Below are 16387 nucleotides of genomic sequence, written 5' to 3'. Positions count from 1 at the left end.
GCAGGCTTGGAGCAGCAGGATTGCAGGATGCTTCTGTTCATGGATTTAGTGCTAGGGATGTGGGTGTCTGGGCTGCAGCTAAGCCAGGGTCTAAGGCAGTTAGTGGGGCTGGAGTTGGGGTCTGATACACCCTCCTTGGATCAGCATTTCCCATCACCAGAGTCAAAGGGCTGTAGGGGCACTGTGAGGAGCACAGCCCGACCTGTGTGATCTGAGCCACTGTAAGCAGTGTCCATGAAAATGGTGAGAGGAGACTTGCAGCTTTGCAGGGGGAATGAGAGGATGGAGCAACCAAAAAATCCATCTTCACTTTGGTTCTGTGAATAGGACCAGAAAAAAGCAGGTGCTTGAGAGCTCAGCAAGAGGGAAGAAGGGCTGGCACGTGGACCCATGGGATGCAGACAATTTAGCAGCATGCCCTAATTTTTGGTTTATTCTATTTTGTTCCTATCAGGTTATAATCACTGTGTTGCCCCACCTGACCCTGCTATCAGGGACTCTGCAGGGTCTGGTTACATTACACTAGCAAACACCCCAGCACAGACACATTCAAGGTCAATTCTGGTTGTCTCTGCAGATCCTCAGGAGAAGCTGAAATCCTCTTGCTTTGGTCACCCAACATAAACCCACGTTTTTCAATCAAAAAAGCTCCTCCTCCAGAGTGGATCCTCCCACAAAGACCAGAATACAAAAGGCAGATGCCTGTCCTCTGCTTCCATGTGTTGGTGTTGCTGGAGACCTTGAGAGCAAGCAGCAGAGCAGGAGACAGCGTCTGGTTCCTTTGTGAGCCTGGAGGAGCCCGAGCAGGACCAGTGGCAGGCTAGGGCTGCTGGGGGGGCTGGCCTGGGGGCCTGATGTGGGGTCTCTGGATCTTTATCTGTAAATAAGGACAGGTCTCACCATGCTGTCAATATTGCACGGGCTCTGCTCTTCACAACAAGCTCAGACGGTGGTGTGGATCCCACGCCAGCCAAAGCATCCATGATGCTTCAGGACAAGGCACAACTCCCAAGCATCTTCAAGTCAGGGGGCCAGGACTCAGTTCCCAGCCCAAGGCTCCCCACCCCAACGCCCCATGGGGACAATAACCCCCAGGCAGACCTGGACTGAGGGGTCAATGGCCTGGAGCTGTGGTTTCCAATGCCTTTCCAGGGAGTGGGAACGTATGGGCTCCGCTTGTTCTTCTGCCATCGTCAAAGCTGGAGCAGGGAAGATGAGCAGAGAGTGAAGACTGGGGTGAAGCAGAGCCATGGTGGGGGCAGTTTTCAGGGATGTACTCACAGGAGAAGGGCCGTGTCCTCCAGAATGTCTCCTTGGCCCTGAGAGAGGGGAACAGAAAGGGGACAACATGTGTGGGGATGCTGGGAGAGCCCCTGCCTGCTCCTGGTGTCTGGGTCAGATGGCAAAGGGACCATGAAAAGAGGAAAAGCTCCAGCTGTTGTGCACAGAATTTCTTGCCTTGGCACAAGTGCAAACAAACAAAGTTTCTTCCCAGAGACCCCTGGCTTCAGGGCCGGCAGGGAGCTGGGAACATGGGAAGGACACAGTTCCAACCAGAGCAGGGGGCTTGGGGCTCTAAGCTTCCCTGGGTGAGGATGCCACCCCAAGACCAAGGGCTGGGGGGAAAGTAAGGAGATGATAGTGCTTCCACCCCAGCCTTGCACCTTGCCATTCTTCTGTTAACTCCCTGCTCTGCAGGAGAGGAAGGTCCAACCCTGAAACCACTTTTCCTTACTCCAGGTCAACTCTTTCCAGACATGTGTGAATTGCAGTGGAAATCATTCGGGTGGTATTCAAATTAGAATTAAATAACCCGTCTGTAACCAAGCACTGGGTGGGATGAGGAAGAAATGCAAACTTTCCCTGACATGGGGGAGAAAGAGAAGCTAATGTTCAACCCACTGATGTTATCACACCTCTGAGCAGCAGATGACTGGGAAAGGAGCTGGAAAATGCTAAAAGGTCACCCAGCCCTTTCCCCAGGCCAGATGAGTCCCACCACTGGTGGATCTTCCAAAGGTGGATTTTCCATCAGTTTTTCTTTCTGACACCCAACCTGCTCCCCTGCTGCACCCCCAGCACCCACCCCTGTGTGGGTCCAGCCCACGGCTTACCCCTGGTGCTGGTGGCAGTACCGGCGGCAGAGGTGCAGGGTCAGGCAGATGATGGCAAACAGGAGGCAGAGCAGAGCCAGGGCTCCCAGCAAGATTCCAAGGAAGGCGGTGAGGCTGATGGCCAGCCACTCACACCGGGCGCCGGCCGGGGAGAAGATGGAGAAGGGCAGGCAGCTGTGGATGGGGAGGGAGGAGCAGTGATGCTGTGGGAAGAAGTGGCCGTGCTGGGTGGCCTTGTCCACCCCAGTGCTACTGCTACCTGCATGTGGGCCCCTCTGGCAGGTGCTGGCACCGGCCGCCGTGCTGGCAGTAGCCCATCTTGCAAGGGGAGATGCAGATGAAGCCGATGGTCCCCACGTAGTGGAGCTGGTAGCCCTTGTAGCCATACAGAGCACAGGGGAAATAGTCCCTCAGCTCAGCCACTGTCACTGGAGAGGGAGGACATAGGAGTTAGGCCACACAGCATCACCCCTTGATGCTACATCAGATCTCCCTGAGCTGGATCTGTGCCTGGGGTGGGGGAGGCTGCCCATGCTTCTCCTCCACAGGCATTAACTGAACGCCGGGGCACAGAGAGGGCAATGGGGACAGCAGGGTGCTCCTCCCACCCTCCATAGCTCAGTGCTGGGAGCAACTCACGCTTCACCAGGTCAGTGATGTTGTCCTGGTGCAGATGCTGGAAGAGGAGCCCTGTGCCTGCCTCCCGTCGCCCCTGCCACCCGTTGAAGGCGCTGGTGATGGCCACTGGCAGCTCCTCGTTCAGGAACCGGATGATGGTGCTGTGGCTGTTGTAGGCAAACTCAGACACCACCACAAAGGTGAAGCCATCACTGTCTGTCCTGCAGGGAAAAGAAGGGGCTGCTGGCAGAGCCACTGCTGCATCACAGAGTGACTGAGCCTCACTGTGCCTCAGTATTCCCATTTGGGCGGTGGTAAAGAAGGGATGAGGCAGGAGGCAGAGGGTGCCAAATGGCTTGTGTCTCTAAGGGTTTACCAGCATCAACACTGGAAAAACAGACTCTGGGTGAGGAAAAACGCCCTTTGTGCACCAAACCCTGTGGCCCCGTGCCCAGCCCTGCCCTGCTGGATCACTGGGGTGGGCATGGGTCTGCTTCACTGCTGACTCACGTCTGGGTGATGTTGGTGTTGCTCTGGAAAGTCTTTACCTCCAGGGAGCCCAGGATGGCTGAGACCTGTGGCAGGGGGAGCGGAAAGGCATTAGGGGAGGGCAGAATGGCACCATCATGGGGAGAGGCTGAAGGGTGATGCAGGCACATTGGCTGAGCTCCAGGGGTTGCCCTGGCCTTTGGTTCATGTGCTGGGAACCTGGCACATGGCCACAGTCATAGCTGGCATCATGCAGCTGGTATTTCCTCCCTGTGGGCTTGTAGATCTGCTGGATCCCTAGAGATCCCATGGCAGGGAGGCATATGGAGGCATGAGCACCCAAGCTGCCGTGCTGCCCAGTGTGCTGGCATGTCCCCCTCCCTCAGCCCATCCCGTGACGTACAGTGCTGTTGACTTCCTCAGCAGTGGTGTTTTGCAGCGCCCTGACCCGCAGCTGGATGCTTCTCAGGGGCAGATCTGCTGGGGGAAAGCCACAGTGGTGGCTCTGGAATTCCAGGACCAGAGTGAGTGGGATTGGGGTTCACCCCCCACCGTGCACAGGCACCCACCTGCACTGGGCAGCGGCCGAAAATCCCCCCCTGCCACCAGGCAGCGCTGGTCGGTGAAAGCTGAGGGGCAGGCACAGGTGGGGGTGCAGGTAATGGGGTGCAGGTGGCAGCGTCCCCCGTTGTTACAGTAACCCTCGGGGCAGTAGTGGGATCCACAGGCTGAGCCACAGCCTGGCCTCTCGCCTGCAGGACAGGGAGCCCAGATCAACTGGAGGCATCAGGCTGGCCCCAGGGCATTGAGCCATCCTCAGCTACTCTGTAAGGCCTTTCTTCCAAGATTTGTTTTGTTTTTCTTTTGTGTGTTAGGACTTCTAGTGTAAACTCAGATCCTCAAGCAAAAGCTCTTTGTCCCCCCTCTCCCAGCTGCAGCAACTTGCCCTTGTGAAATCCCAACCTGCTGCACTAGAATGTGAGCAAAAGCCATCACTTCGACCCTGTCACAGCCATCTGAAAATACGGTCTGATTTCATCCCCCAACCTCTGCATGTGAGATTTTTTTTTTCTCAAGGAGAAAAATTGCATGGGAAAAATTTCCCTCACTGGAAGATTAGTGAGATCTACAGCCTGAGAACACAAGTGGCGGCTGGACTCCGGTCCCTTCTGTTAAGGACAGCAAGGCCTGGGCACAGAGCTCAGGTGGCTCCCACTTCTCTCCGGCCAGCCTGGGTCCCACAGGAACCCTCTTCCACAGAGCCCAGAGGTGATGGAGCTGAGGACCATTCCTGCCAGGGAGTGTGTACTCACCCTCCTCGCTGGCTGGGCAGGAGCAGATGTAGCTCCCCACCGTGTTGGTGCAGGTGGCATTCCCCGGGCACTCCATCCCCTGCGCGCACTCATCGATATCTGCCGAGGCAATGCACCATGGCACCGGGAGAGACATCTTGGCTGGGGTCCCGCAGGCTTTCCGGGTTCCCAGCAGCCAAAGCGAGCCCTTATCACCTGAGCAATGCAGTCCATCGCCTGTCAGACCAGCTGGGCAGGGGCCGCAGCCAGTGTATGAGTCACAGCCCACACCAGGGAAGCATCCCTGGGAGCAGGGGCCCAGAGGGTCCTGGCACAAGGGACCTGAGTAGCCACTCTCGCACCTGCAGGCTGCCAGCTGGGAAGGGGACAGTGAGACTGGCTTAGGAGGATGGGTGGACAGAGAAGACAGCCAGCACAGCTGGCACGAGGACAGGCATAGTGTGACACCAGAGGAGCTTTCCGGCACACTACCTGCAGCGAAGACTCCCTGAGGGTGACAGTGTTGCTGTAGTCACACTCCTGGCTCCTGCTGCATCTGCAAAGGGTGAAGCGGAGCTGGAGGAGTGCAGAGAGGTTGTTGGACCCGACAGCCTCCAAGTTAACGGTGAATGGGACTATCCCATGGGGTTCCCACGTCAGGGTGCCATTCTCTGCCGGGAGGAGAGGTAGGAGTTAGAGGAGGTAGCAGAGGAAAGCGTGTGCTACCATTCCATCCTATCCCATCTTCCCCATCTCTCCTTCCATACCTGATATGTTGAGCTCTGCTGAGAGATGGGGCACAAAGTGTGCACCCACCCCCAGGGCGTGGTACTGCCTTCTGACCTTTTCTGTCCTGAAGGCTGTGAGTGAAGCGTCACCAGTGATGACCGGAGGGAAGGCGTCTGAGGAAAGAGCAGCCCAGCACACAGCTGGTGGTTTGCTATTGTGGCCTTATCACCCCTTGGCTCTGAGTCCCTCCTGGTGAGGACGGGACCCAAGAAAGTGCTGCCATGACCACCCACCAAACAAGGCCCTCATGTTGTACAGCATGGTGGCATCTCCCAGGCTTGGAGATGAGCTAGCTGGGCAATGCAACGCCAAGACCTTGGTGATTTCTCTCCTGTCTCACATGGAACAGAAGAGCCCAGGGAGGGAGCAGGGCACTGCCCAGTTACCCCAGGATCTGCTCCACTTACTGAGTACTGTCTTCCTCTGCTGGAAGTCGGCTGCAAGGCTCTGTGTGGCCAGGCCCAGGGCCAAGTTCCCTGTGCTCAGTGAATCGTAGATACACTCCTTGCTGCCGTGACACTGTGAGGCTGCCAGCTGGTACTGGCTTTCATTCTTCTGCCGCAGCTGAGACAAGAAGATGGGTGTGAAGTTCAGTGCCGGTGAGCCCAATGGCTGAGCAAACAGGCTGTTCTCATCAAGAGCCCCTGCAAGAGAGCAACCATGCAGACAGTCTTGAGTTTTTAAGGCTTCTTATATTTTAGGGTTCATTTCCACTGAGCAGTGAGGAGACCAAAGGATTTTCCAGGCATCACTTTTTTTCAGGCAAGTGTTTAAATGTCTCCAGCTAAAGCATGGACAAAAGGTGCAGGAAGGAGGGGATCATCAAGGTGGATCCTAAGCACGGACTTACAGGTCATCCCGTAGCTGTAGATCTCCTCCTCGCTGCTGTTCACAGGGATGCTGGTACCATTTGGCATCTGGAAATCATCTGCGGGGTCATGGTCCCACACACCTGGTGGAGCAACACCAGAGGGATGGAGTCTCCCATACCAAGTTTGACCTCCTCGCCAGTGCTGGCCAGTGTTTAGTTTAGACCCAGAGGTCCCCACTCTCACGAGCACATTCCCCCAGTTTTCCAGCCTGCTTTAGGTTGGGAAGGGAACTTGCACCACAGCTCTGCAGCAGTGCCAGAAGTCCTCACCCAGGAGGCCCTTGGTGCTGTTGCGGTACCAGTCGGGCAGGCTGCAGATCATGCTGAGGATCCCGGAGGCGGCTGAGATGGAGATGGCGATGGTCCCATCGAAGACGGCCGTGACAGAGGAGGCATTGATCAGCAGGACTCCAGGGCTGTAGTACACCTCGTCACCCATGTCTGCAAGAGAAGGAGAGCACAGAGGGAGAGTCTGCACAAGGCTAGAGTCTGAAATGATGACCATGAACTTGTGGAGGAGAGGGCTCCCCTTCCACCCTGCCCAAATCAGAGAAAGGTGCAGGTGGGAGAGGTTTGACAGAGCTCAGGATGGCTGCCCTTGTACTGGGCAGGGCTGGTGCCAGTGGGTGGGGCTATCCCTTGTCTCCTGCAAATACATTTAACATTTAACAGCACATCCTGCTCACCTTGGGAATAGGAAAACTGGATGGTTTCATTGTTCAGGAGTACTTGGATGTCACCCTGGCTCCCCAAGGTCCATTCAACCTGCAAATAATGGCAGATGTCCCAGTCAGCCCCTCTGCTCCTCCCTTCCTGCCATTCCCCCATGCTGAGGACACTTAAGTCAAATCCTGTCCTCCTCCAGCCCCAGCAGACAGGCTCAGCCCCAGGGCCCATGTTGGCATGTTCTTCACTCCAGGAGACACATGATAAAGCAGCTTTGATGATTGCACAGAAGAGGACAGCCAGCTGCCCCTTGCCACCACTGGCATGGGGCACACCAAGGCCACCACTGCTGCTTGGCTGACGGTGACAATGTGGAGAGCTGTGCCAGTGGGCTCCTGGCTCTGAGCCCTCTCCTTAAACTGCTCAATGGCTGTTTCTGGTGACGCCAGAACATTCTGCTTAATGAAACAGATGGGGGGAGCAATTCTGCCAAGTGAGGAAGAGCATTCATTTGTGCTAATGCACACAAAGAGTGTGCAATGAAGAAGGTAGAGCAGACCATGCTCCTGCAGAGTCCTCAGCCCTTGCTGGCCTCTTTGCAAGAGGTGTTAGACGTGTGTCTGATGAGTCCTTCCCACCACTATTAGCACTTTGTTGGAGTGGTGGGAGGTGGCCAGAAAAGGAGAGGGTCCCACCCACATCACTCTGTAGGTGATGCAGAAGTGATACCCACCCTGCCAGAGGGGTCTCTCCCATACCCAGGTCACTCCTACTCACCGTTGCAGTGGTGGTGGAGATGTACTGGGCAGCAAATGCCACAAAGTTGGTGGCCTGGGCCGTGCCGGTCTGTGCCGTGCGCCCCTGCAGCACAAAGCTGGTCTGGGCATTGCTGGCCAGCAGCAGGACAAAGTCCCCGAGCCCATTGAAGGTGTAGGTGAGTCCATCCAGGGTGGTGATATGGGGATCTCCAAAGGCGCCAGCTGGGGTCCAAAGGAGATGGAATCATTTTGTGGTGGAGGAAGAAGAGCAAATGTTGGTGTCACTTCAGGGAGGAGAGCACCCCCGGGGCTGTGCTGGCTCAGCAGCCCTCACCGGGATGCTGAGAAGTGTAGCTAATGTATGGGGTCTGAGTGTGACTGTGCCACCCATTCAGTGCCCTGGCACAGAGGAGGCAGAGCCTGGGAACTCACCGGGGGTGGGCGGAACATATCCCGCACAGCTGACCCTCGGTCTCTTCTCAGCAAACCTGGAGCAGAACAGGGGCTTCCCCACTTGCCGGCAGCACCAGTTGAATGCCTCCAGCTCCCTGTCTGTGGAGGAAGGTGGCTGGGTGCTGGGGGCTGTCGGGGCCCTTGCTGCACCTCTGCTTGGTGCTTGGGGTGTTTTAGGGTGAGGGAATGACAGTGCCCACTTACCAGCAGTGGGGTGGATGGGGAGGCTCCATGCTCTCTCCTGCCAGCCTTCGAGGAAGCTCCCATCTTGGTACAGACATCGCACCCCAGCTCCGGTGGGGCTGGGGGATGCAGTGCGCAGCATCCTCACCGAGGTGTCCACTGGGCCTGAAATGGTGTGGGGGTATCATGGCCATCCCCAGAGCAGGAGGGGAGCCCCTGCCATTCCCCCCCATCCCAGATAGCCACGGGGGGCTACGCTTGGCACCTCTGCTCCAGCGGTAGCGGGGGTCCAGCTCTGCCTGGGGCCGGGAGCAGGGGCATGGTGGCAGCTGGCTGTTCCAGGTGGTCGGTGCTGGCTCTGCATCCAACCACGCCAGGCACCACAGCCTGTAGTTCACCCGGGAGCGACTGTCCAGCCTGTATATCCACAGTCCACGCACGTCTGGGGAAGCAGCCAGAGAACAGCACAGCTCAGCCAAGGTGCTGAGTAGTCCTGTGGGACAGCAGTCCCTGGCCACTGACCTCACACGAGGTCTCCAGGCTCCCTCTAGAGCCGGTGTGGCTGTGGCAAGCCACAGCAGGACACAGAAGACCAGCCCTTGCCCAGTGGCTTCACTGCCCCATTGCCTCACAGGGATACATGATGGGGACATGCTCCCAGCACAGAGCACACAGCTCCCTCCATCCATCTCCTTCTACCCCAAAGAACCCTCGGTGCCGTACCGGAGCCGATGCTGCTGTGCTGGTCTGGTCGGTACTTGACAGCTCGTGGCTTTTGAGTCAGCTCGTTGTTTCGGGCATAACCATTGCCACTGTGTGGAGAGAGAAGGTTTGGGATCACCCTTCCAACACAACCCTCCTCTGCTCCCCACAGAGCAGGTGGGGTGGGAACTGCTGCGGTTTGCAGGAGAGAGGGTTTAAATGGGACAGGGTTGCTCCGGAAGTGTGAGCTGGGCTCTCCTGGGGATGACATCTCCAATGGTCCCAACACAGTGCTGGGAGAAGTCTCTGCTGTCTGAAAACCCAGTCAGACATGCACAGCACCTGGAGAAGCCGATCAGCACGTTGCCTGCAGCCAGCTTGGTGTAGTCCCACCGCATCCCGCCATCCTCGTAGAGCAGCAGGGCGAAGGAGTAGTTCCCATCGGTGGTGAGGACTGCCTGGTACGTGCTCGTCTGGAGAAACCCAAGGCACCCCCTTAACATTCCCAAAGCCTCCTCTGCTCTCCCCACAGTGCAGGCTGAGGTGGTGAGATCTGAAACAGCTGCCAACAGTCCCCTCTGTCACCTGGGTCTCCCACTGCTCACCTGAGTGTCATCCCTCTGGGATGGGTATGCTGGAGCCTTCTCCCATGTCACCTTCAAGGTCCATTTTGCTACATAGGGGATTTTCAGATATTTCTCAATCTTTGCTTCCACATCCTGGACAAGGGGGTCTTGGGTAGAGCTGAGGGTGGAGTACTCCTGCAAGTTGGCAAGAGAGAGGGTTAAATGAGTGAGCTGGAAGCCGGGCTTTCCCAGGAGAACATCTTTGGTGGTCCTCACCTGGTACCAGGTGGTGCCAATGCCCTGGGAGAAATCTGCATCATCCCAAAAGGCAGCCACCATTGGGAAGCTCTCCCGGCCGCTGAAGCCCTGGGGAGGTGGGTTAGGGTTGGATGGGAAATAGTTGTCCGTGGGTGGGAAAATGATCTGTCCATTATCTGTAAACTAACAAAAATAATTTGTTATTTGCCGACAACCCAGACAGCTCCTGGGATGGCTTTTAGCCTCCACAGGTGAGCAGAAACCAGCTATTTTTAATTTTATAAAAAAGATAATCGGATAAAGTTTGGTTTCTGCTCCATTTCTGTGGAGTTCTTTTCACCAAAAAGGCAGCACATCCCTTATGTGCTCAGTGAGAGGGGAACTCACATAGAGAGCATCTCGCAGCGACTTCCCAAAGGGAAATCCAATCTCTGGCTTGAACAGCGGGGAGTTAAAATCCACCATCCTCTGGACATACTCTTGGTCCCCTCCTTCGATGCCAAAGGGGTAGAGTGAGGCTGCTGGCACTGACATGGACAGGAGATGAATGGAAAAGGTGTAAAACCATTAATGTCTGCTTTTTCCATCTTGCAGCCTGGACAAACTCACCTACTTGCTGCCAAGATACTGTGACTGTTCTCTGAAGGATTGTAACCCAATTTTTAACCCACTTTTGGGATGCTCTCAGTTTTCCTATTTTGCCTTTCCCCATGAATCTGTCAGCCCAACACGCAACACAGATGAGACACCCTGGACCAGGCTGTACCCTCATTCATCACGATGCTTGATTGGCCGACAACCCCTTCTTGCTCTTGGCTTTGGGAAAAGAAACTCTACTTACTGATAAGCTCATGGGTGGGTTGGGGCTCAGGGGCAGGATTTCTGTGGCCAGCAGTGGTGTGGGCAGATGTGCTCAGTGCTGGTTCTCTCTGTGTCCCAGAGACAGAAGACGGGGAGGTGGCAGGGCTGGTGGTGGTTGGCGGTCTCACCGATGCTGTTGTGCCTGGAGCTGGGAGACCTCCCAATTCCTTGGCTGGGCTCACTGGAGCTGTGGATGCAATAGCCGTGGTGCTGCCTGCAGTGATGGATGTGGTGCTGACGGCTGTGGTGCTGCCTGTGGTGATGGCCATGGTGCTGCCTTCAGGGATGGCCATGGTGTTCTCTGCAGAAATGGCTGTGGTCTTCTCTGCAGTGATGGCTGAGGTGTTCCCTGCAGTGATGGCTGTTTTCTGCCCCCAGGCAGGTGCCCCTGGAGATGTCTGGAAAGCAGGAGGGGATGTGCTTGCTGCTTGTCCCGTGTTGTGGTTGCTGGCAGATGTAGAAGTGGTGCGGGTTGTTGACTCAGTGGGAGTCTGTCCAGCTGCCACTTCCCCAGTTACACCAACACCAGGCAGGGATGAAGGGGTGGTTGTTGCCTCCTCTGCTGGGCTGTCCAGGCTGGGGAGGGGTGAACTGGGCACTGCAGCAGCAGGGCTGGGACCAAGAGCACCCCAGGGCCCAGCAGTTGTTTCCAATGAGGGGTTACTTGTTGGGGACAGGACAGATTGCCCACCTCTGCTTGTCTCACTGTGTGTTACAGCGAGGGACAGGGCACTGCTGGTGCTGGTGTCCCTTGCTGTGGCAAACGACGTGGCTGTAGTGGCCCTGGTAACCACAGAGGTCTCCCAGCCCACTGAGGTGGCTGGCGGGGTGGTGTTGCTGGGGAATATGCTGGTGGCTGCTGTGGTGGCCAGGTTTGTGCCAGTGGTGTTGGAGTCAGGGACATGGGTGCTGCTGGTGCTGGCTGAGGGTGCTACATCCTCGTTGCTGCTCTCAGTTGGGGTGGTATCTGCACGGGCAGTGGTACCTTCAGCACCTGACCAGGATGCAGCTGTAGCCTCCCATGGGCGTGTGTGGCCAACAGCCAGTGTGGTAACCCCAGCCATGGGCTTGTCCTCAGTGAATGCATTGAGAGCTCTTGGATCTGGGTTGTGGATGCTGTCAGTGGCCTCAGGAGATGGCCTTGAGGTGACATGGGGGCTGTGTGTAGCAGAGGCACTGCTGGGAACAGCAGAGGCAGGTGTTGTGACCCTGTCCATACTGACATCACCTGCTCCCACTGCTGGACCAGTGACAGTGATGCTGGGGGTGTCAGAGGGTGCCACCGTCTCCAGATGGGTGGTCCCAGGGACTGTAGGGGACGCACTGATATCTGTCTCAACAGTGCTGTGAGCAAGGCCAGGGGAAGGTGCTATAACCAGCTCTGCAGCTGTGGGTGACACCAAGCCCATGATGGCCACTGCGGTAGGACTTTTACTGCCTGGGGCAGAGTGTGCTGACAGGGTGGCATCACTGGCAGCTGGCTCAGTCACCCCAGTCATAGGAGTGGGCGACCCCAGGAGCAGCCTTGCAGCCTCATTCCTCATCACAGGAGAAACTGTGTGCATGTCCAAGTTCATGCCCATGTCTGAGGTGGGCTCAGCAGTGCCGTAGCTGTGGAACAATGCAGCACTTGGCTGGGTACTGATGCTGGCTGTGTCATGGGGTGATGCCGGTGGGCCTGTCCCCAAAGAGATGTCACTGCTGTGATGGCTACTTGTTGTGGCACCCGCTCTTGTGTTCTCAACCAGGGTTGAGCCCAGAGCTGCTTGTGTGGTGCTGCCATCTCCTGCCAACTGGAATGTGCCCTGGCCTCCCTCTGCAGCTGCATTTTTGGGGGTTGGCAGTGTCACAGGTTGGGGTGACTTGATGGTGGCTGTGCTGACAAGGGGTCTGGCCTTGGTCAGTGCTGGGCTGGGGTTAGTCACAGCCAGTGGGGCTGAGCGACTGCTCTTTGGAGTTGTAAGAGTCAGATCCACTGGGGGCCTTGTTTCAGAAGCATCATTCCCTTGGGCAGGTGGCTCTGGCGATGGCCTGGCAGTGATGGTCGCGTGTCTGGCAGTCGGCCCTGCTGCACTGGCATCTGGATTCTCCTCTGTGCCCACCTCCAGGAACCCCATCCCCATTGCTTGCCCTGTGGTGCTGCCATCGAGATGGGGGTCACCTGAAGTTCCCATTGCTGGTGCTGTGGTATCCAGGGGCAATGGGGATGTGACTGCTGCTATCTCTTGGGGGATGCCAGATGGGGGCACCCCCAGAGCCATTCCTACATTGACACTGCCTTCCATTAGACGGGGGACATCTGCTTGCGGTGCCATGGGGATGGTGCCTTCTTTGAGTACCCCTGGGATACCTGGTACAGCTGTGTCTGTGCCTGGTGCAGTGCTTGGTGACCACGTCTCTGTCCCTGGAGGTTCCTCACGTTGTATCCCAGCCCAGAGCGGTGGGGCTGGTGCAGGTCCAGATGTGACAACAGTTCCTGGGGCTTCTGAGCCTCCTGTGGGACCAGGCTGGCTGTGGCTGGGGGATGCATCAGGCACAGGCAGGGTGGCTCTGGTGTCCCCCAGCTTAGTGGTACTGCCACTGGCCAACGATGCTGTTCCCATCCCCGCTTCGTGAATTGGAGTGTTGCTAACAAGGGAGGATGGATGGGCAGCTGGCACTGTCCCAATGCCATACGCAGCAATGGAAGATGTTGGTGCAGCTCGAGGGGCCCTCTCTGGTTTTTCTCCACTGGCATCCGTGAAGGACAAGGGCACGGCCATGCTGGGTCTGGTTGGAGGGGTTCTGGCTGCTGAGGGGGTCTGGGGGAACAGAGAGCCTGTGGAGTGCAGAAAGGGCCTTGGAGAGGAATCACCAGGGTCATCGAGAGCTGCATTGGGGGACAGGCTCATTCTGAGCCCCCCTGAGGTGGCCTTGGTCTCTGGGAACGCAGTGCCTGCTGTGGCTTTGGTGCTGTCCTCATTCCTAATGGACACCAGCTCAGCACTGGTACTTCTGAGAGCTGGGAATGATACAGTGGGGATATGCTCTTCAGCTACGTCATTCATTACCATAGCCAGTGTGCCTGGAACTAGTGCAGTGGTCTGGAGGTGGATGACAGCATTGGCTCCAGGTAGCCCATCTCCAGCAGTTTCTGGAGCAGTGCTGTGGCTGGGGAGAAGCATCTCTCCTGTGCCTGGCACAGCATCACCAGGGGGTTGGGGCAAAAGGGCTGGAGGCAGCTGAGCAGGAGGCACACTGGGGTCCTGTGAGGCACTGTGGACAGTGTCAGACAAGGCACGTGTCCCTGGCTCTGCAGCCTCGCCAATGCCAATGGCAGCAGAAGAAAAGGTGACCTTTGCCAAGGATGCGCTTGGGGGGTCTGCAGACGGTGGGGATGCCATCCTGGCTCCTTCTGTGGCTTTGCTGGGGGGCCCCCTGGGGAGGCCAGTGGCAGGGTTGGCTGAGGCTGCTGCTGTCTTCATGGGGCTGCCCCTGTCCTGAGAGATGCCAGCTGCTGTGTCTGAAGGTGAGGTGGCCTTGTCCAGCCCCAGCATGGCCTCCTGGGACAGGAGCGAGGCAGTGCTGTGTGGCTCAGCAGAACTCTTGCTGATGCTGGGATGTGATGTCCCTGTGCTGTGCTCGTCCTGGGGGAGCAATGGCACTGTAGTCTGTGCAGTCCCTGGCATCCTCTCGGCAGGGACAGCACCCACGGCAAGACCCACCGTGTGCCCCGTCGGCACGAAGGACAGAGGCTGCTTGTGCCAAGTGGTGGTGGGAGGGGCGCTGCTTGGGTGACTGGCAGCACCTGGAGAAGAGACCCCAGCCCCCGACCCTGCCTGGAGGCTGTCTCGCACTACTGGACCCCCGGGGAGAGCTGCTGGGCTGGGAGGCCCTTCCTGCTCACCACTGCTCCCAGCTGGGACCAGCCCTCTTGTTGTCACCTGTGGCACCAGGATGCCTGTGGAGCGAGACAAGGCAGCCCCAGCTGGATCAATCCCACCGCGGCCCCAGCAGGCAGGAACTTGCCCGCGGCCAGCTGCCTACCGGCCTTACCTGAGCCCTGGCTGCCTGTGGAGGCTATGGTCCGGCCGGCGGGAGAGGGGTGCTCCGTCCGTGCGACCACGGTGGTGGGGAATGCCTGGCACATGCCCAGGTCCGAAGGTAGCTCAGCGCTGGTACTGTCGGCTGCACGGGATATGCTGCCTGACTCTGTCGGGACCAGCGTGGGGACAAGGGGCTGCTCCTTCATCTCCCCGGCTTGTGCAAAGGTGAGTGAGATCGGGATGAGGAAAAAGCAGCCAGGGGTTCCCATCACCTTCATCCCTCCTCCCTGCTGCAGGGGGAGCACCCATAGCCCAACCAACACCAAGAGCAGTCAGACACCTTCCCCAAGGGCGAGAGTCCCCCTTTGATCCTCAATTGCCCCCTCACCTTCCCCTGCTGCAGTTGGGAACCATGCCAAGGCTGTGGCACCCGCAGACAGAGACTGGGCAAACCCCAGCCAGGCACTCAGGCTCGAACTTGGGGTACTGGGAACAAACCGGAGGGTTGTTCGCAGCCCATCACCCAGACGGTATCAGCCACCCATTCAGCTCACTGGCACTTTCAGCGACCCTGGGACTTACCTGGCAGCACCCAGAGCCCCCACAGCACCCAGCTCCAGAGCAGCCATGGACCCCAGGACCCCATGGTGCTTCCTCGGTGTCAGGGACAGGGCTGCAGCTCTCCCTGTTTCAAGGGAGGGACGCAACAGGTGACTCGACCGGTGAGCACTCCCCCGGGTGGGGGGGACGGGGACACCACGTGCCCTGCCTGTGGCACTGACGTCTGTGTGTCCTCACAGCCTGTGATGAGGTGGCAGCGTCCCATTTCTGGGGACCCACTGATGCTGGGGGACACCCATTTTGCCATGGGATGTTTTAAGGCCCTTCCCAGGCTGACCCCACTGTTGACAGCCCACTGTTGGGGTCCCCAATTCCCGGGGAACAGCCAGTGGGTTTCAAAGTCACTTGGCCCAGAGGCCCTGGGATGGCAAGTGGGGACAGGGGTCCCCACCACCTCTGTGGGGTGGGTCAGTCCTGGGCTCTGTACCCCCATCCACCCTCCTGTTTGCTGCCAGGTCCCTCCACGCTCAGCTGCGTGGCTGATAACCCCTGGCAGGGGTTGGCTCACCACCAAGGAGGAAGAAGGAAAGAGCAGGCTCCTACTGGCGCCTTGGGGTCCTGCGTATTGACCCTGCCCTGTCCCCCCCTCGGCACTGCCGCCTGGGACCTGCGGGCAGGCCTTATCTGTGCCATCGCAGAAAACACCCACGCAGCCCGGATGGGGGGGGTCCCGCATGGGTGGCGGGGCCAGGCATTGCCCTGGGTTGCAGGTCACCTTCCACTGGGGACAGAAGCCAGACGGACCCAGCTGTGCAAATGGACTCAGTGAGGCCACTGCAGCAAATGTGTTTGCCCCTTCACAGGATCTCACCCCGTTCCAGGATCACTTAAGGGGGCAGAAACACGTCAGTGATGGTGTTGTGCCTTCCTCGCTTCACTGACAGCCATGCCAGCCGGCTGCCACACCATGGTGGCTGCACCTCATGGGGAAACAGAAGCTCAGAGTCCAAAGCACTGACGCATGACCGTGTCCACAGCAGCACCAGCACACCTGCCTGTGCCCAGCACACCTGCCTGTCCCTGCACTCAGGGAGGGCCAAGAGATCAGAGATGAGGGAGCCATGGGTGCACAGGACACACAGGGGATGTGGCCAGGTAGGATCTGCCACAGGGAGGGATCC

The 16387-nt window shown here is 57.9% G+C and overlaps 1 protein-coding gene across 1 annotated transcript; it reads right to left on the bottom strand.

Moving 5' to 3' along the window:
* Positions 1–809: 809 nt before the first annotated feature.
* Positions 810–13223, bottom strand: MUC4 (mucin 4, cell surface associated). Its single transcript, XM_027751016.2, has 27 exons — positions 10601–13223; positions 10147–10286; positions 9778–9942; positions 9541–9696; positions 9278–9408; positions 8957–9045; positions 8499–8675; positions 8255–8398; positions 8030–8149; positions 7617–7819; positions 6860–6938; positions 6444–6614; positions 6153–6254; positions 5710–5946; positions 5281–5415; positions 5006–5184; positions 4730–4889; positions 4535–4633; positions 3791–3973; positions 3625–3698; positions 3243–3307; positions 2754–2953; positions 2374–2542; positions 2136–2288; positions 1282–1319; positions 1102–1199; positions 810–877 (listed from the first exon to the last, which is right to left on the bottom strand). The coding sequence occupies exons 1-27, from the start codon at positions 13221–13223 to the stop codon at positions 821–823; spliced, it is 6147 nt and encodes a 2048-aa protein (XP_027606817.2). The 3' UTR covers positions 810–820.
* Between the last annotated feature and the right edge of the window lie 3164 nt (positions 13224–16387).

The sequence above is a fragment of the Pipra filicauda genome, unplaced genomic scaffold (assembly GCF_003945595.2).
Source record: "Pipra filicauda isolate LSUMZ 115617 unplaced genomic scaffold, ASM394559v2 scaffold98_size3848907_pilon, whole genome shotgun sequence".
NCBI classification, from domain to species: Eukaryota; Metazoa; Chordata; class Aves; order Passeriformes; family Pipridae; genus Pipra; species Pipra filicauda.
The sequence above is the reverse complement of the archived record's forward strand: the minus strand, read 5'-3'. Positions and strand labels throughout refer to the sequence as shown.